The 21,686-nt window shown below is 42.3% G+C and overlaps 1 protein-coding gene across 1 annotated transcript in view; it reads right to left on the bottom strand.

The window, feature by feature from the left end:
• Positions 1 to 20,835, bottom strand: part of LOC138492812 (mucin-4-like) — a 223,544-nt gene extending 202,709 nt beyond the window's left edge. Inside the window, exons 1-4 of the mRNA XM_069620165.1 lie at positions 20,661 to 20,835; positions 17,856 to 19,838; positions 13,663 to 13,796; positions 1,360 to 1,524 (exon numbers count right to left, since the gene is read on the bottom strand). Coding sequence (XP_069476266.1) covers positions 1,360 to 1,524; positions 13,663 to 13,796; positions 17,856 to 19,838; positions 20,661 to 20,835 — 2,457 coding nt within the window. The remainder of the gene's footprint in view (positions 1 to 1,359; positions 1,525 to 13,662; positions 13,797 to 17,855; positions 19,839 to 20,660) is intronic.
• Positions 20,836 to 21,686: the final 851 nt, after the last annotated feature.

The raw sequence follows: 21,686 nt of genomic DNA, 5'->3' as shown, positions 1-21,686 counted from the left end.
TATGACTAGTACCACTATTACTAACACTACTACTAGTACTCCTAGTACAGCTGTTACTGCTACAAGTACTACTACTACTACTACTACTAGGACTTCTCTTACTATTATCCCTCACATATGTGGATAATTCTTAACGTTGTGATGTTCCTCCCTAAATTCTGAATGGGTCCCCTGACTCTTTTTGTCCAGAGAGACAAAGGTTCACCTCACTGATACCACCCAACAAGGTAGAACCACACATCTGGGGTTGGGGCCAGTGCTCTTGCTCAGGGGAGCGTTGCCTAGCTTTTGGTGCTGTGCCCTCCTTGTCGGAGGGCTCAGACTAATATGCAAATAGACAACTCTCCTCTGGAAAGTCACAGTGGGCTCAAATGTGTTGGTAGGCCTTCCAGAGTGTACACTTTCGCACAGAGCAGCCCATTTCAGACATTTTGCCCTCGGTAAAGGGTATCTCACATTTGTAGTTAATTTTGTATAGCTCAGTCTTTCACCCTAAGATGTGGCGTATAACCTGGGTGTGGCCTCCTTGCTTTCTGTGTCTAGCGAGACACAGCTCCTCCTAACTGATGATGGCCAACATGGCAGAAACACAGGCATGCGGTTGCTGTTGATATCCGTGTTCAAGGAGAGTTGCCTAGCATTTTGGTGCTGGACACCATTTGTTGTGAGACCCGCAGATTGAACTAAAACTGAACAACAGACACATCTCCAAAAACAGGTTATTTAAGCCATGTCCTTCCTCAGTAGAGGGACTCTCACATGTTTGGCACCTACTATTAGTAGGAGCCAAACATGTCAGAGGCTGATAGTGTCATTATCACTAATAGTACTATAATTATTATTGGCAACACCACAACTACTACAAAGAAGAGTATACTTGCAGCAGCGGCTCAAAGTATAGAAGATCATCACTAAGACCTTAAGATTTCAAGAAGACTGAATCAAGTTTAGGAAGCCACTGAAAAGCTCTCCATTCTGCGAAGGCTTTTCAGAGGGAAAAGTGCGGAACCCTTTTTTGGCGGGATAGGCTGCAACTCCATATACCTGCACAAGGAAGCGTCATATTCAAACTTGGAAAATGATGCCCATGTATCGAGGAACGCAATCTGAGACTTAGCTCCAGATATCAACCAGGGAATGTTGGACAGCCACTCAGCTGCTCAGGAATGTGACTTTATCTGCTGACCACGCCTGCATTCCTACTGCTGGCTGCATCTCCTGAGTGGTACATTATGGTCATGTTCTAGTTCTCCCTCCACGCATTCCCTGATGAAGACCACTTTTAAAAAACATTGCATCAAGATTCGTTAGCTACCCTCTTCCTGACTGTGTACATCTCAGTCGCCTGGGAAAACCAACCTGGTAAAATGTTGATCCAACATTTTGGGAGAAATCGGCATCATCCCAGAACACGGCCACCATCGGTACACTGCTGGTTGCACTAAATCCACGGGCCGGGGGGTTGACGTAAGAGAAGATGTCATTGTCTGAACGCGGGAATATGATCTGCCCATTGTCTGTAAACTGTAGCAACAAAGTCAAACCATTGTTAGATGTTATCAAGACCAGTTACACTAGATAAACATTAGCATCATGGAATGATTACAAAATGACATCAACATGAGGGAGTTGAATGAACAACATAAACCAAGAGAAATAACTGAGCATCAGGCAATAACATCAAAGTCATGGAATAAAAACAGAATAGCTTAAAGTCACTTTCATTGAATAAAAGGAACTGAAAAGACCAACATTATAAGCAGAGAATAAAATCAATTCCAAGGGTTAACATCAAAACCGTAGACGATAATGGAGATCGTGAAATAAATTCAACACTACGGAATAAATTCAACCTCTTGGAATAACCTAATTATTTATAACACCACCTATTTTCAGCAACCACATCACTGTAAGTAGGAAACTGCTTATGGTGAATGGTGAAAATTTCACTGCATCAGCATTTCAGAATCGAGCTAGCACACACATACCTCATCTTGTGAAATAGTTTTCATGCGTTCAAATGCATTCCTCCTCTGGGGCGATTTTACAGAATTTTGCACCAGTGCAAGTACAACTAGCACTAGGACAACAATTGCCCTAATGGAAACATATCCTTTCAAGTCATTTCTGCCCCAGGGAAAAGTTCTCAGACTAGAGCAAACAATGCTCTGGTGAAAGAATGCATTGCAAAAATGTTGTTTTTTTTTGCATAAGGACAATTTTTGCCACAGTACTTCTTTCACTTGTGAAAACATTCTATCATACCGTCTCAGGAGTTTCTATAAACTCAGTCACACTCAGCATACAAATACAGTATGAAAAAAAGCAAAGCACCAAAGATGTGCTCCTACATATGTATTTAGTGGCAATGGTGTCGCGTGATTTTGCGTGATGACGTCGCCATCTATAGAGTCTGCAGTTCCATTTCACTGTGTTGCAGACTGATTCTGCAATTTGCTCGGTGATCGTGCAAGTTCCACGCACTACCACCGATTTCTGAGTTATGAAGTTGTGCCTCATTTCCAATCTGAGGGTCAAAAACAGGGAGCACGTTTTGTTTGTAGTAGTCCAGTGGTATATATATATATAGATAAGCACAGCGGGCTAACTAGCAGTCCAAAAGTAGCAGCGGTACTCAGGCAATGTAAAGAAGAATGAAATAAGGCAAATCCCAAACGGAAAAATCCGCTGTACACAGTCCTTTATTCTTCAAGCATCCCTGGACATGTATCTAGTTGAGACAGTCTTTGGCTAATTTGGCGCTCCTCAAATGTCTATATGACATAGATGCAAATCAGCGAAACTAAAGTCTATTACCCCTAGACTGTAAGGGGAAATGAGTATACGTATTTGTTTGTTTTAGACCTTAAGGAGTTTCGCGCTCTGCAGAAAGCAAGACTGTGTTTCCAGTCAGCAAAAGAAAATATATATATTTCAAATGATAATTACTAGATCTTTCGCAGAAATAAAATGAGCCAAATGCTAATTCTGTGGTTTTCGCCTTGATTCTATTCCAAACAGGAAATGGTATAAATTATAAATTGTAGGCAAAGTAAACACTGTTGCTTCACAGGATTTAACTATGCCAAAAAGGTGGAAATTCGTTTATAGTATAGGTTGTTGTTGCTTCACAGTTTTGGTATTGGTTCCATCCAAGTTAAATATAGTTGCTAAACACTGTTGCATCACAGAATTTAGTTGGTCTCAAAAGAAAGAAAAAATTGCAAGATCGAATACCCAACACGTGTTTCACCGTCTGGTGTCTGGTGGATCTTCAAGGGTTTTAAATAAATTGAAAGTGGTTCGAAAAGGGAATCAGTTGGACTGATGGTATTTGTTAAGTTCTACCAGGTTGCCTAGTGGGAATCAAAAAAGAAAGAAAAATTACTCTAATTGAAAAGAATAAGTGGTTTCCCAATTTTACATATATCCTGTTTGTGACTCTTTTCTCCCAAAATATATTTAAACAAATGGGTGGCTGTGTGGGGGTTATTGTTCTAAAAGAACCGATCTTTAGATATATAAGAAAACACTTACTTGAGCAGCCCGTTTCACTTGACTAGTGTGAATGGATCTGGTTGTCATATATTGTAGTTGAGAGTAGCTGCTTGCAAAATAAACCCTAAGTGGAAATGGTAGACGGATGCAGTGTCAGTAGTAATATGTGTATAGCAGACATTATTGAGCTCTGAGATGCGAACAATATGACAGTGTTCGCATACTCTGCTCTTCGTACACGGTACAGTTGGTGCCGCTTTGCAAAGTCTATGTGGCGAGGCTTCTTAGTGAAAAGTATGAAAATTTCCAATAGTAGCAGTTCAAATTTGATCTCCGGTTCGATTGCCGAGCGTTCGTGCTGAGGACACTGCCGGGAATGACCCGGAAGTGAAAAAAAAGGGGAATGAATGTTGTGACATAGAAGTCACGTGAGCGTAAGCACGAGTATGCATTTAAGAATATGTGTTAGAGAGCACGCCATGTTTGAACGGGTTTCCAATGATCCAAATGTGTTGTGATAAACCATATGGGTATAACACATATACTCGTTATTTTAACTCCGTAGATAGAAAAAGTCTTGAAGCAAAATTATGTAATTTTGGCGTGCGTAAGGCAGGGCGTCATTTGTAATTAAAACGTGTGGCTGCGATCCCAAAAATGGGATGGCGTGCCTAATTTTCAAAAGAAGATGTCTTATTTAAAGGGAAAACATTATAAAGTGGGTGTATCACTTGGTAAATGGGGAAAATGCTCATTGTTATGACGTGCCTTGTTTCAAAAGAGGATACAGTGTTAAAAAAGAAAAAGACTCTACATAGTAGGTATGTCCCTTGGTATATGGGGACTAGTAAACCCACACAATTTGTGTTTCAATCATATGTTATATACGAGGCTAAGTAACACTATATTATTAAATACAATTGGAAATTCATGGGAAAGGAGGTAGACATGGACCGGTCAGGTGTATGATTGATCATGCTCAAAAACACTTCACCCTTATTGGTTCCACACAAAAAAAGGGATGGTATTATGTTAACTTGGTGAAGTTACTGCCAGGTGGATACATGTTTATTCAAAAGTGTAACAGAGAAAAGCACAAGAAAAACATAAAAAAAATTAAATACAAAATTATAAATTGTCTGGTTTACAAGCATATTGTTTGCTCAAACTCGAGCTCTAAAACTTATATTGATTAAACAAAACATGTTATTCTCATTGCAAAAAGGGGTGTAGTTCATGCTCTATGTTGGGCCCACTATAAATTGAGTCCATAGACCAGATCCAGTAGGCTTCTCTTTTTCGAATACTTAATTCCAAATTGCCTCCTCTTTTTGGATGTAAAAGTTTTTCAATTCCATAGCATTGGATTTTTGCTAGGTCTGACTCCTGGTGACATTGGTGAAAGTGAAATGCTAGAGGGGATGTCATATCCTTGTTTTTTATTGCTCTCAAATGTTCACCAACTATGATTTTGAATATTCTTATTGTACCCTCAATGTAAGGTTTGTTGCATACGCAAATGATGATATAGATGACAAAATTACTATTGCAGTTTACGTGTTCTTTGATTTTTCTTCGTTTGCCAACATGGAAAAAAGGGCAGCAGAAAGTGCAGATAGGAAAACAACGCGTTTCACCCTGATCGTGCTTTGTCAAGTTTAACATGACAGAGAGAGGACTAAACATTTATATGGTAGGATTTTGGTCCTACTTTGATGTTGTTAGATGAATACAACAAAGGGCATCAACCATTTCCTCCTAAAATATCGCCAACTTGGATCATAGTACATTATTATGTCAATACATACTTTGCAAGCATGCTTTTTATAATTTCAGAAACACATGTTACATTATGGCAGTTTTTTCAATTTTTTACGATATATATATATATATATATATATGGCCCTGCGGTAGCGGCCCTGTAGTTATGGTTAAGTTGCTCAACACATAGGAAAAGCACTTTTTGTGCGGCTTATAACTTCGCCCCCCATGGGCGAATCCTCACCAAACTTTGCAAAGAAAGTATATGGCCCCCTGAGAATGATTTTGTGAAGTTTGTTGCGAGTTCATCAAGGTGGGGGTCAAAGTTATAGAGGGATCCCAAAATGGGTGGAAATCCTCATAGATGCAATGGAAAAGGAATTTGCTCACGCCTACAGCCCAAACCGCTGGATGGATTTTCACCAAATTTGAGCCAGGGCTTTCGTCCAGCAGTTTTCTTAAAAATGGGCAAAAAATAGGTTTAAAATAAAATTGTGATATCTGGGTCAGTCCGTGAACTCACTTCCCTACATGGTACGTGGACAACCCCATAGACCGATTTGGGCTTATTTCGTGGCTGAAAGAGGGGCTGGAAAGAGTGGGGGAATGGAGTAAAGCTAACATGGAGCTGTTTTTGTAATTAGAAAATGGGTTTGCGCGTGCCACCCAGTCCGGTTTAATTATATTGTGGTGGTTGATTCTTGGGTGCATCACCGTAGGCCAAACCCTCAGAAATCTGCCCAGTGGCAACAGATGGTATAGTAATATGTATATTACAGGGCCTGCGGTACCGGCTCTGTAGTTCTGGTTACGTTGCTCAACCCATAGAAAGAGCACTTTTTAGGTGGCTTATAACTTCACCCCCACTGGACCAATCCTCACGAAACTTTGCAATAAAAGCATATGGCCACATCTGATTGGTCAGGTTTTGTGCAGGGGGTGAAAGGTTATGGGGGGGTCCCAAAATGTGTGTTTTTTTCCATAGACGCAATGGAAAAAACTATTTGCTTACATCTACAGCCCAAACTGCTGGGCAGATTTTCACCAGATTTGCGGCCGGAGCAGCGGCTTGGTCCCTAAAGCGTGCTTTTGTAAATTGGTGTAAATCTATAGAGTCGTTTTTTTTTAAATGGCCCAAAAGTAGGTAAAACAAATTTGTGATATCTGGGTTCGGGTCACAGACCCACTTCACTGTTTGGTCCATGGACAGACCTCCAATTGGCCCACTGATTGGTCAATAAAAAATGTTAGGTGCGTAAGATTTTTGGAAACACCCACCATGTTTGATTCACGGACAGGTGCCGGTGTCTGCGAACATCGCAGTAAAACATATTAAAGAGCACAACATTGCACTTGTCAAACTTATCTAACAATCTCTGGGGAGGTGAGGGGTGGTGAGGATGTGATGGCATATGGCCATAAAAAGCCAAAAAAACTAATGGTTTTCTTCTCCGATGTCTGCAAACAGTCCGGGACAGTCCTGAATGTCCGCAAACATATGAGATGTTTGGGGGAATCTATGCTTATTTGTGCATTACAGGGTTGGTGAAAAGCAGTTTTGGGATGGCTTATAACTTTGGTGCCACTTGATGAAACTGCTTGACATTTTGGAATTACATTCTAGACCTGAATCTGAATGGTTTTGGAAGGTGTGGTGCTGTTTTTTCAAGAGGGAACACAATTAGAGGAGGGGTCCCAAAATATAGTAAAAGCTTACAAATGTGGTGCCATTTGACGAATGTGCATAAAAGTTTGAAAAAAGATTTTAGATCTAGACATAAATGTTTTTGCAAAGATTGGTGGGATTTGTTATCAGGAGGGGGCAAAATTAGAGGGGGCTCTCTAAATATTGTAAAGGCTTATTCATGTGGTGCCATTTGACGAATCTGCACAAGAAAACTTGTAAAAAGATTTAAGATCTAAATATACATGTTTTTGCAAAGTTTGGTGGAGTTTTGTCAAGAGGGGGTTCAATTACAAGGTGGGTCTCAACATTTTTAGATAGCTTATAACTTTGTTATTGTTTGATGAATGTAGACAATAGTTTTCAGAAAGATTAGAGACCCAACCTTGAATGTTTCTGCAAAGTCTGAAAGGATTTTGTCAAGTTGGGCTAAGTTATATGACTATTGTATGAACGTACATTTTGACACTTTTGAAAAAATAAAACATCAGCGGATTTCCAGCAAATTAGTGTAAGGAGCATTGGAAAGGGCCTGAAAGCATGGTTTTGCAAATGTGTCTGTGTTTTATTTTTTGTCAAGTGTCATAATGTAGGTACAAAAAATTGTGATATCCCTTTGGTGAATGAGGTAATGCCTGTGGACATGGGCAGTGGCCCGATTGTACGGGTCATGGCATAAGGTCATGACCTGGACAATCTGGCTATTGGCCATGACCACGAGGGACGGCCAATGGGGAAAAAGTGGAATGTCCATCAGGGACCGGCTATGTGGTACAGTTTTTTAAAACTGGGATAGATTTGAAAGGGAATAAAAATGTGCTCATGGTAATATGGTCACAGGGTTCTCTCTTTGTCTTCTGCAAGCTGCCATCGAAAGGGAAGAGGGGCTCTGTACAGAGCCCCACCTTACCTTTGCATGGTGGCCATCTTGGAAAAGGATGTTCTTTCCTACAGCAGGAGGCCGTGCGCATGCCGATATAGGAAGAAACATTATTTGTTTTAGCATCCCGCGTTACTGCTTTTGTAACCCGGGGTGGTAATGGACTTAATCCCGCATTGCAGGGGCTGGAACAGGGGATAAAGGTACGGAGCCCTCGTTATCCACCCTCGCTTCACATGGGCTGACAACTTGGGCTGGTGGGACGTTATCCGAGTACCAGTCCCTAGAACTGGGGATGAATGCTACATTGTTCCATTAGCATAACACAAAATGCTAATGCAAATGTTGGAAAAATTGTATTGAGTCTATGGGCCTTATTACACGGAAGGCAGTAAGGGTTAACGGTCACCGGTAATGGTACCGGTGACCGTTAACCCTTACCGCCTTACTACAAGGTCCCTTTGCGGGTTGGTACTTTAACGCCTGCTTTTTAGCAGGCGTTAAAAACCAACCCGCAAAGGGACCATGGTGCTAATTACGGTACTGCAATTTGCGGTACCGTGATTAGCACCTTCCCCATTCCCATTATGCCCTATGGGGCAAAAATGGGAATGGGGAAGGGCAATGGGGGAAGGGGGAATTACCGCCCCGCCAACCTTGGAATAGGGCGGTAATTCCCCTTTCCTCCAAGGCGGTGCCGGTATTTTACCGGCATGGACCAAGGTGCTAATAGTACCTTGGTCCACCGCCTACCATGTAATGAGGCCCTATGTATTTTACTGAGAAACATAAAGCACATGGAGTCTATACATTTTTGTATTTTTAGTTCTTTTTTTTAACTGTGAAAGGTGGTTCCTAAAGGAACCTTTTTTTGCAGAAGAGGTTAGAACATAAGATGGGGAGGGAAATGCGGGAAGAGGCACAAAGCACTAATATGGAGGGGCACGTAGGGAGGGGGAAGATTTTGCGCGTGTGTTACATCTAAGGTAGGGGGCAGTGTTTCTCATGCTCCTTGATTACAGCTTCAAAAGCACTTTGAAATTGATCCCCCCAGCAGAGTGGTGTGTTGCAGTATATACTGAGGACTTTTGTCTTCGAAAGATATGGATCAACAGCCTCTTGTATTGCTTGCAAGGCAGCTGCTGGGATTTTCTGTCCCACTGAAGTAGGCTGTATGTTACAGTATTGGTTGAGGAAGATGAGGTGGAGGAAGACAGCCTAGTACTTGCTAGGAAAGGAACAACCTTTCTGAGAGCATTGCAGTGGTTGGAATGGGTGTGGAGTTGGTCCCATAGGAGTACTGTCCAGGTAGTCCATGACTGAGTATAAAGTTGCACTCATTGCATTTCACTTTGGTACATTCCCAGCAGTGGAAAAGAACTGCCACAGCCATGATTCTCTCTGGGTGCTAGAGGTAGGCACCTCCTCTACCTCATCTTCTTGGTCCTCTTCATTGTCTTTGGAAGTATTGTGCTTTTTTGGTTTTGTAGGTCCTCCAGCTGGTGATGGTGGTGGCTCTTAGGGAGCAGGGATGGAATTAACTGATGTCATTTTTACCATAAATAGTAGTTTCGCTAATATCATTCCAAGTATGTTCTCTTTACTAGATTGTTAATAGATCTCATTACAGGTGCGGCGGTAACCGTGCAGGTGCGGCCAGGAAGTCAGGCACCGGTAAATTCGTAAATTCGTAAATCCCCATTCCCATAGAGTCCCATAGGACTCTATGGGAGTGGGGACATGGAAACACTGGCACCGTCGCTAACGGTGCTGGTGTTTCCGTGACGGGTTTGCCTACAGTGACCACTGCACCCAGCAGGGTCAGACCTGTCTGGCACAGTAGCTCCAGCAGGCAAACACGTAGTTTGCCGGTCCAGAAACAAGGGTGCCCGTGAGCTTACAGGTACCATTGTTTCCGGACTAGCAAACTTGTCATGAGGCCCAATGGGTAAGAATAGGTGTAAGAGCTTGAAAGTTTCTAGATCAGTAGAAAGGGCAGCTCCGAACTGTCCACGAGGCACAGACCGGATCACAAAGTGCAGACACATTCAGAAACATGTTATCATGCTACGCACGCGTGAGAGGTCACATGACACTGTTCGGAAGGTCTTCGATGATGTCAGACATTCGCAAACATCGAAAGATGCTAAAACAGTGGAAAATGTTGCAAAAAGTGTATAGAAGTGTTAAAAATTATATTATGCTAGAAGGTGGGAAATGACAGAGGTTTAAGCTGAAACTTTGTAAATTTGACAAAATGTTGCTATATTGGGGTAAGTATGATATGAGTATGTTGTGGGAAATTAGCATACACTGGGAAAAACCCATGAAATTCACTGAAAAAACTTTGTTAAAGGAACGTTATGGTTAAGTTGCACTAATAAAAACCTATTCAATTCACCGAAACTATTTTGTTAAAGGGTTGTTATGGTTAAATTGCACTAATAAAAACCTATGAAATTCAATGAAAAAATGTTGTTAAAGGGACGCTATGGTTACAAGTAAAACCGATAAACCTCGGAAATTCGCCAGTTATGGTAAGCTAAGCAACCATAACTCACGCCGCCACATCCACAGATACTTATCCCAATAACTGGCAATCTAGAAATAGGACTCCATCCTCATAAATAAAATCTACTCTCTCATTCAAAATTGGATGGCAACAAACAGTCTCTGCCTTTATAGCAAAAAGACTAAGATCCTCATTGTAGGTTCCCCAGCCCGATTAAAAAAGCTACACCCTGACTCCACATCTATTGTCATAGATGGCACATCTATTCCTAGCTCAAACCAAGTCAAAACACTAGGAGTGTATCTAGATTCCAATATTACCATGAGCAAACATGTTAACTCGCTTGCGTCATCCACCACCTATATGGCCAAACTTAGTGCCCTTAGTCGACAATTTCTCACTCCACAGATCTGCATCATCCTAACAAGAGCCCTCATATTGTCCAAGCTAGACTACTGACATATACTTCTGATAGGCACCACCAAGAAAAAACTAAGAAAATTACAATTACTGCAAAACAAAGCACTAAGAGCAGTGCTTGGAATTAAAAGAAGGGACCAAATCTCACAGATTAGGAGTGAGGTACACTGGCTACCCATACAAGCAAGAATACTACACAAAACGCTCACCATCACACACAAATGCATTACCCAAAACACCCCCACCTAACTTAATCAATGCCTCACACGTAAAACCTCAACTAGATGCCTGAGATCTAGCTCCAGCACCCACCTACTCACTCCCCGATTCAAGAACTCAAGGGCGGGACTTTCCAGCTTTCCTATTGCAGCTCCCAGAATTTGGAACTCCCTCCCTCTCAACATAAGCAATGAGCCCTCCCACACTCACTTCAAGAAATTGCTAAAAACCTGGCTATTCTACACTGTGTATCCCTTAAGTGCTCTCATAAACTTCCACGCACCACTTTAACATGTGTAGCAATGTAAGTTCATACTTCCTTCAATCCATCATCTGTTCTAATTAATATGTCAGTGTTATTATTGTCACCTGATGCCTGTTTCCATGTAATGAGAAGTGTTCTGTAAACCTGTAATCTACGCTGTGATACGCCAGGGTGTGGGCATATAACCAAATCCTATAAATAAATAATAGCAGGAGTGAACGGTATTTGTAATATGGTGGATTGATATAATTAAAGTGTATATGGTATTGATGATTGTGGTACAATTGAGGATAGTGTTCCTCAATGTCTCCTGTGCCTTTCACACAGTGAACCATTGTATCCTCATGAAACAATTTGGGTTTATTAATAATGCATGGCCTAGAGAGGGGACCCCGGAGACAGCTGATAGTCATATAGGGCCATGGATTATGGTCTTTATTGTATGCTAGAGGAATGTATTTGGGACAGCAAATTGTTTCTGTGCTTTTTTATTTTTCGCTTGTCCATTATTCGCATTAGCATAGTATACAATGCTAATGGGAATGTTGGAGAAGCTTATTGAGTCTATTTTACTGAACAATGTAAAGTAGGTGGACTCTATAAGCTTATTTTGTACATCTATTTTTAAACTGTGAAAGGTGGTTCCTAAGGAACCTTTTTTATGTTCTTTGATTTTGTATTTGTTTACTTTTTTTGCAGGAGAGGTTAGGAAGTAAAGTGGGGGAGGGAAGTAAGCATAGGGACACCCAACACAGATATAGAGGGGCTTGTGGACAGGGGAAGATGTTGGGTGTGAGTTAATTTTAAAGTAGGGGGCAGTGTCTCTCAGCCTCCTTGATTACAGCCTTGAAAACACTTAGAAACTGCTCCCCTCTGTAGAGTGCTGTGTTGCAGTATATACACAGTACTGTTGTATTGGAAAGATATGGATCAAAAGCTTCTTTTATGACTTGCAAGGTAGCTGGTTTGGATTTTCTGCCCACAGGAGTAACCGGTGTGGTGGTAGTATTGGTCGAGGAAGATGAGGTAGAGGAAGACAGCCTACTACTTCCTGAGAAAGGAACATCCTTTCTAAGAGCATTCGGATGGTTGGATTTAGTGTGGTGACGTACAGTGGTCAAGTACTATCCAGGTAGTCCGTGACTGAATGCAACGTTGCATTCAGTGCATTTCACCTTGGTAGCCTTAGCCTTTGGTACACCCCCAATGGTGGAAAAGAACTGCTGCACCCATTATTTCCTCTACTTTATCTTCCTTGTCCTCTTGATTGTTTTCTGCATGATTGTGCTTCTTCCATTGTGTAAGTCCTTCTGCTGGTGGTGGTGGTGGTGGCTCCTGAAGAAAAGGAATGTCAATAGCTGATGCCATTTTTAAGATAAATAGCAGTTGAGCTCTTTCCTATATTGCAAATGGATAATGAGTAAAAATAGGTCTAGGAGTTGTGCAAGGGTAAACACTTCCTAGATCGACCAAAAATGCAGTTTCAAACTGTTTGCTAAGCACAGACCCATTTGCAAAGCGCCAAGCAGTTCACAAACATGTCATCATACTGCACACGATCACGTGGTCACGTGACACTGTCTGGAAATCCATGATGATATCAGACGTTCGCGAACATCGGCAAAGACAAAAATAGTGGGAAAAGTTGCAAAGAGTTTGTATTTTTGTGTTCAAAATGTTGGTAGGAGGTGGGGAATGGCACAGTTTTACGGTGAAGCTTCCTACATTGGCCGAAAATGCTGCTGCATTGCGGGTAAATATGATATTAGGAAATTGTAGCAAATTAGGGTGCACTGGTGAAAACCCATGTAATTCTGTGAAAAACCTTTATTAAAGGGATGTTATTGTTAAGTTGCACTAACAAACACCTATGAAATGTAGTGAAAAAACATTGTTAAAGGGACGTTATGGTTACAAATAAAACCAACCCCCCCCCAGAAATGTGCCAGTTATGGTAAGCAACCATACCTTGCGCCACCATCGTGCACTGCTAAGACTAACACCCAAGACATTAAAGATGACATCAAAAATGTCATTGATGACATCACTGATGACATCACATATCTGGGCCACTTGTTTCTGTTCACTGACATATGTAAGCTAAGCGGTTTTGTTCACTGACTGTCAAAATATGAAAATTGAAAAGGTGCTATATATTTAGACGTTAAACTTCTTGAATGTTCTTAAAGTGCTTTTCTTATGGTTTGGTCTCAGCTCATGAGGCTTTTCACTCATTAACAATCCAGTTACATTGAGTGAAAAACTGAGAAGGCCTTCCAGGTACATTGAACATATTAAGACATTTTCCAAGTTCCGCGGAAATCTTTCACCCTTTAATACAGTTACTGCACTTACGGTGTCCGTTTCTGAAACAAACAAAACTAAGCCATGATTGATAAATCACAAAATTTGATTAGACTCACATATAGAGAGTTGTAGAGATGTTTTGCAAACGGGAAGCCTATGTCCGGCTTGAACAGGCGGGAGTTAAAATTCCATACCCTCCGAACGAATCCGGTATCACCGACACTCAGTCCATAGGGGTAGAGCTGAACAGCTGTAAAAAAAATCACACATTAAATAGAGCCTCCATTGAGAACAATTGTCAATTTTTCATTTCAGTTGATTTTATATTTGCCAGTGTTTTTCATCTAAAGAACCACCCGCGAGATCAGTCTGGAGGATAGAAACTTTGTGGGGTGGTGGCGCTAAGGTTTATAGGCAGTAGTGGTTGATTTCTCATATTAGCTGACATCAAAGTGATAAAAAATTGAAAAAAGGTCTCGACGAGGTCAGGAGAAATGCTATTGTACATATGGAGCAAAAACATCTAAATAGAAAATCGTCAAAATAGAATATAACCCAGGTGTTGACAGTAAACAATTAATGTATCATTGCCATGATACACAAGGCTTGGAAGGCCTCATCTGGGTGCAGTTCTTTATATCTAATCTGGAGTTTGAATGTCCTAATCTGAATTCCACACCTTGAGGATCATGTCCTTGTATGTTTGTCCGATGCAGTAGCTTTGCCTGTTATCACTGCTAGAGGGAGGTGTTGCCTTAGGATATATAGTGGTCCTACTGTGTTAATGTAAACCTGCACTTTGGCCCGTGTACACAGACTTTTACACTAGTAAACATACATTGCAGTGCATGACGAAAGACTGGGATATTGGGAGATACTTTCAGATCAATAAGGGATAGATACCTGGTGTAAAGGAATTATGTTTTCAGAGATGTATAGTTCCTGGAGTCAAGGTCATCCTTTGGGGCAGGGAAGGGTGGACTCAGGAGTGACCTGATGGCACTTGGGAACATCATTTATGCAATAGATAATCTTCCAAAATAAGTGGCAGAGACGGAAAAACGGAAAATGACATGGTAGACCTGAGTTTGCCATACAAGACAGGATATCAAATGTTGGATGTGTGGGTTAACAGTAGACCCCAACTTCTTCCCGCATTGTTAAAGTTGCTAAGCAACGCATACAGAATAGAATCTGACCTTTGATGTAAATGGAACGCAATCGAGTGAGACCAGAGACATTCTCCTGTGCAGTGGTATCCACTGGTCACGTGACCAGGCTCTAACTCCTGCCCATCATACTTTCCTGAACTTTTATGAGATTGATAATGCCTTGAGGGCCTCTTAAAAAACTCCTTGTATGACATGCGAGTGACGCCCACTGTTCACATGACCATTCTCAGCCTCTCACCTCCTGCACCACCGTAAGCCTGCCTCCACGCCCACTACTTAAACAATATTCCCTAGGCGTCCTCTTCCCCGGTTCCTCCGGTTAAAGATGAAGACAAGGACTTTACCAGTTTGGTCTTATAGGGCCAGTATAGGCAGAGAGCCAGAACCCCTGCCCTTACTCCACAGGACAGACCTCACAATGTCTCTCCCCCACCCTTCATTCATCACCATGGTAACAATCCCATGGCCTCGCAAATGTGAATTACACCTAAGCTTCCAAGGGGCGGTTACTCCGCACATTATCAACACAGTGTCACACCAGGGCAAGATATTTGCTCCCTGTAGACCCAGGATCTTATAGATGTCAAGAACACCATTCGTACATAGGCAAAATACTGATGTAACTCTTACTCACGTTAAAGCCCCTCCCGAATGCTCGTCATGCACTTATCATAAAGGCTAAATAAGTCCACTACTCTGCATGATAGCAGCAGCCCTTAACCACAGAAAAGGCACATCCAGTGGTTTAAAACATTGCTGCAACCCACTACCCAAGTCAATAATAACAGATTCCCTAGAGAAATGTAACGCTGCAATCGATGCCACAAAAACTTTAGGCACACCCCTCTCAACTACCTCTGACCCTGTGATATAACACCCTGACTCAACTCTCGGTTCCTCATGCATGATGAACTTACCACTATCTAAGACCCTGTGGTATAACATCCTGACCCGACTCTCGGTCCCTCATGCCTGATGAACTTACCACTATCTCCGACCCTGTGGAATAACACCCTAACCCGACTCTCGATTCCTCATGCCTGATGACCTTACCACTATCTACGACCCTGTGGTATAACACCCTGACCCGACTCTCGGTCCCTCATGCCTGATGAATTTACCACTATCTCCGACCCTGCAGTATAACACCCTGACCCGCCTCTCTCGGTCCCTCATGCCTGATGAACTTACCACTATCTACGACCCTGTGGTATAACACCCTGACATGACTCTCGGTCCCTCATGCCTGATGAACTTACCACTATCTATGACCCTGTGGTACAACACCATGACCTGACTCTCGGCCCCTCATGCCTGATGATCTTACCACTATCTACAACCCTATGGTATAACACCCTGACTGGACTCTCGGTCCCTAAAGCCTGATGATCTTACCACTATCTACAACCCTGTGATATAACACCCTGACCTGATCCCGGTCCGTCATGCCTGATGACCTTACCGCAGTTCACATGTTGCCATGGACTTACTTTTAACAATAACAACAGCTTACCCGCTGGCAACATTCAATCTATATTGGGCACCACTCTTACCCAGCTCCTTCGAAACAGGATTCATCTATCACTTTAAACATTTTTAAAAAAAAGAACTTTGGGTAAACAGTAACCTACTTCTTCACAGGATTTGCCAACAAGAGCTACTCCCAGAGCACCTTCTGGTTTCAGACTCAAATGTTACAGAGAAACATCAGCTATACAGCTCATTGAGGCGGGCCTTCCGGATAATAGTCAAAAGAGACTCCTGTCTCCTGGTCCTGCTAGATCTCTCTGCCGCGGTCAGCACAGTAGATCGCACCCTCTTCCCTAAATTAATATTGGACACAACAGGATTCATCAGCACAATCTGTAGCTGATTCACCACCTACTTATCTAATGGGCATTAATCAGTCCAAATGATTATCTCCAGATAGGACTTGCAATTCATCTCATGCAGAGTGCCTCTGGGGGGTCATTCTTCAGCTGGCTTCACCATGCTAGGCATTTCAATGCAACAGTATGGAGCTTAAAGAGAAGCTTCATCTCAGGGGAATTGTACATAGGATGTCTCCCACCTCAGGGACTGCCTCACAGCCATTGAAACCTGGAAGCTCAACCTTAACTCTAGGTCACCCGTCCAAATATAAAGTCAATCTACATTTATTCAATGATATGCATTGCATGGCGGGGAAGGATAGCTCAGCGGCAATGCGTTTGTCTTGGAAGCAAGACAACGCAGCGCAACACAGGTTCAAATTCTGATCCCATGCTTAGAAACCACACGCTGGTATTAAGCGCATTATAAAAAAACAATTGTTATTTAGAGGTGCCCTCACCTCAACTGGCCCCACCGGAAAAATCACTCTCGTTCATAGCTCCTACACCAACTTATTACAAAAACACTCACACTGCCTAGCACTAAACTAGACCCCCTAGGGATGACTAAATATGTTCTTGCTTAATCAATAATAAAGGCCCTTGTGATTTCACACCTGAATGAATGCAATGCTATCCTTTCTGGTGTTGCTACCTCACACCTTTACCCCCTACATAGGCCACGTCCTGCTTAATCACTGAAACCAAACGAGTGTGACCAGATTGCTCCAATCTTAAATGGCTGCTTTTTCCAGTCCGTGTTCTGTTCAAGTCATCATGCATCACATGTAGGGCCATAACGAGCCAAACACCGGCCAACGTCACTGTCACACTTTCCAATTCTGGTGACTCAAATACAAATCCAGGAGCTGCACCATTTTCAGGCTTGAGATTAAGTAAGCCCGCAAGGAGAAATCTCAGTTTCAATTAGAACAGCTCTGACACCCCTTCAGTCCAGGAAAAGCTAGAAGACTTTTCTCCTTAAGTGTTAGCTAAAGGACCTCATGAATACCTAGTTCCCACTTCAAGAGACACATTACCTGGCATATGCAACAGGTTGGACCACCCAACTCTATACCGTGGGTGAACATCCTTTTGTAATGCTCATTTTATTACTATGACACTTCGAGGACATACCAATGGCAGTAGGCGCTATAGAAATGCCATATAACAAAACATAACATAACTATACATTGCTCCATAGCTCCCTGGTTACGTTTGCACTCCATAAAGTCACATTGCATACACATACACTTACACACTTACCATTTGGTAAAATTGTTATGTTGTGCATCGTCGTATTTGTTGGTGTGGTTGCAATTGTCGTTGTGGTAGGTATCTTGCTTTTTGTAGTTGTTATAGTTGTTGGATGCATTTGTTCTGTGGCTGTAGCTGAAGCTGCAGCCGCACTTGGCCCTGTGCTTATGGATGAGGATGTGGTTAGTATAGTTTGGTTCGTGGCTGTAGCAGTTCTGGCTGGTGAGGTGGCATCTACGGTTATTGTTGACGAGTTATAGCCTCCCTGATATTGGGAGCTGGCATCATTGAACGTTGATGTGATTGCTCTTGTCACCATCTCTGCCGTAGCATGCACTGGTGTACCTAAAGTGACATTAGTAATTGTGACAACACTTGTGTTTACTGATGCTTGTACTTTGGTTGTTTTTGTGGTGCTTGTAGCCATCATAGAAGTGGAGTTAGTAGCAATAATTACAATTGGGCTAAAAGTTGATGTGGTAGATGGTGCAGTTGAATTTGAAGTTGTACCAGAAGAAACATTAGCAACTGTTTCCGGGGCTGTAGCCATTAATGAAGTTGTCGCATTGTTATTGTGTCCTTGTGGTTGAGAACTAAACTCAGTTCCTGTGAATGAGACACTCACTGTATGTGTTATTGGCAGCTTTGTTGTATTTACTAATATACCAGAAGTGAAGTTAGTTGCTGTAACTTGTGTTGTGTTTACTGGTGTTTGTACTATAGTCGCTTTTGTTTGATGAGTAGTCGTTACAGGACTAGTGCTAGTGACAGTGATTGAAACTGTGCTTACATTAGAAACTAAAGCTGGGCTGGTATCCATTACTGAGGCTGTTGAATTGTCATTGTGCCCTTGTGGTTGAGAGCTAACCTCACTTGCTGTGAAGGAGGCACTCACTGTCTGTGGAACTTGTGACTTTGTTGTAAATACCAACCAGCCAGTTGTGAAGTTAGTTGCTGTAACTTGTGTTGTGTTTACTGTTGTTTTTACTATAGTAGCTTTTGTTTGGTGGCCAGTCATTGCAGGACTAGTGCTAGTGACAGTGATTGAAGCTGTGCTTACATGAGACATTAAAGCTGGGCTGGTATCCATTACTGAGGCTGTTGAATTGTCATTGTGCCCTTGTGGTTGAGAGCTAACCTCAGTTGCTGTGAATGAGGCACTCACTGTCTGTGGTATGTGTGGATGTGTTGTAAATAACAACCGACCAGAAGTGAAGTTAGTTGCTGAAATTGTGGTTGTGTTGACTGCTGGTAGCTGTGACATTTGGTTTTCTGTTATAACGGTGGCAAAATGATCTGTGATGGGGGGTGTACTAGAAGCCAAGAAGGTAGTTGTGCTTGTTTGGTTGACTGGCTCAGCAAGAGAGGAATCAGTAACAGAAACTTTGCTTGTGATTGTTTCTTCTTTGGTTGAGGTTGTAGACTGCAAGATTTCCATCAAGGTAGTACTAGCATTGTTCATCATGGAAATGGCTTCTGTGAATGAGGAAGAGGTACCCTTTGTTATATTTCCAGTTCCTTCTGTGACTTGCAAAGTGCTGTCATTGGTCTGTAGAAAGGAAGTTGTGTTTGTTTTTGATGTTGATATTGTAGAAGTCTTTTTGCCATTGGATGTTGTATATGCAGCATTGCTAATTCCAGTTGTGGCCTCTGTGCCACTCGTGATAGTGGTTGCAAATAGTGATGTGCTTATTTTCAGAGATACTGCTGTTGAGGTCTCGTTGATCATCATTGCAGAGGTGGCTTTGGTGGTTGGGGATAACTCTGTCTGTGTTCCATTTTCTGTAGTGGCCTTGATAGTGCTGTCATTAGTCAGAGCAGCTTGGTGCGTACTGGCCGGCGATCCCACGGTTGTCGAACTCTCAGTCCCATTAAACGATGCAGAAGTGGGATTTGAGCCCTCTTCTGGGGAGATTTCTGTTGCCTTGCCTGTGCTCACGGATGGTGGAAGTGTAATGATGGTTGTCTCTGAGGGTGTAGTTGTTATCAAGGCTGTTGGAGAAAGAACATTGTTTATAAGAATGTGCGTTGCCCAAAGTGTACTACTAGTGCAGCAAGATTGTATAATGATTTGTAAAAAGAGCATTATACAGGTTACAGTTTTAGATTTAGAAGGTTCATCATGGACCATTAAGCCCAGACTCCAAGCTGTGTTTCAAGGTCCATCATTATGCATAGATACTAGGAGTGCCTGGCTCATTTTGCTCAACACCAGCACTATTGCAAGAACAATGTATGTACCGGCACACTATACACCCCACCCTCGAGATAATTCTGTCAAATTCGTCCCGTGCTGCAGGCCACAGCACTGTATTAATGAACTAGGACACCTGGATCATTGTGTCCAACACTTAATACCTCTGGAGGGAAGTTCTTATTTTACTTGCCCCATAACTCAAACATAAAAAAGACCTCTGCGCGGCATCAGTGGAAAGATACGACAGGAAGGAAACAGACAACTAAGGATAGCCTCGCAGGGGTAAAGAGTCTTCTTGCCCTAACGTGGTGGTGCATTGACTATCTAAAAACATGCTGTTGGTGTGAAAAACGCCACAGTTCTCCAATGCTAGAATTATGGAATTGCTTATAAGTGTAGCAGGGATATCTTTCTGTATGGTTTCTCCCAGCATTATAACTATCAGAGGGATCGCCTCTTGATGAAAAATGTTTAACTGTGGACAAGGTTTATCAGCAGATGTTAAAGAGTCTAAAATATGGTTCAATCTGTTTCAAAAATAAGATTAACCTTTGTATCAATCATCAATAGACAATGGGCCTAATTATGACAATGGCGGTAGCCGTGCCAGTAAATACCAGAGCCATGTTTTTCCGGTGCTTGGTATTGGCCAATTACTGGGGCATTACAGCCCCGGTGGACCCGGCAATTGCCCATTCCCGGGCGCCGGAAAATATTCCCATTGGACTTGATGGGAATGGGGAGGCCGGATGCCCCGGCACCAGTCCTGAATGGTGCCGGTGCATCCGACATGGTCGGCTCGCAGGTGCCGGTCCACTCGCCAGGTCCGACCTGGTGGGCGAAAAGGCACCCGCGAGCAGAACTCATAGTTTTCCAGTCTGGTAACAACAGTACCAGCAAGCTAACCGGTATCGTTGTTATCGGACCGGCAACCTTATAATGAGGCCCATTGTGTTCAACATCTGCCTTTGCTGGGGGCGAAGAAGTGTTGTTTTTTCTATTTTTGTAGGCTGCCTAAAATCAGACCCACAAAAATCAGCCTTTTGGTTAGGCAACCTACACAAATCGAAAAAATGACATAGAACCATATATAGAACCCAGCTCGCTGCATTCAGTAAACGCATGCCAAACGGTCTCTAATTTATCTGGTAATCTACATATACGAGATCTTTGAGAATCAATGGGTATTTTAGTTTATACACCGTGTGTTACCAGCAAAGGCAATTGGTTTATGTGTAGCCGAAGTATTAAGTCACGAACAGAGGGAATGCGAATGCAGTAATGTTGTGTTTTAAGAAAAATGTGAGTTACACAACCCACATGCTTACAATTCTGTAGACGATACAAATGTTTGTAATTATTAATCCAGTCCCAACATTCAACCCTATTTTTAAACATACTTTTCATAGTGTCACAGTGGGTACCCCTCTCAAAATCTGGGGTCCACTCGATACAGACAAAGCATTCTTTGTTCAGTTGAGTGAAGCCGGTAGGGCACTGAGGCTCAGGGTCAGAACTGCCCGACAACATATCAAGTAATGGACACAGGAGTTGTGTTTGAGATTTGATGTATAACAACCCTCTGCGTATCCACACCTGGCAACCAAGGGAGACCAAAAATACTTCCAAGCGAATGTATGCCA

The sequence above is a fragment of the Ambystoma mexicanum genome, chromosome 10, assembly GCF_040938575.1.
Source record: "Ambystoma mexicanum isolate Mex_15411 chromosome 10, UKY_AmexF1_1, whole genome shotgun sequence".
Taxonomy (NCBI): Eukaryota; Metazoa; Chordata; class Amphibia; order Caudata; family Ambystomatidae; genus Ambystoma; species Ambystoma mexicanum.
This window is presented reverse-complemented; position numbering and strand designations above follow the sequence as displayed.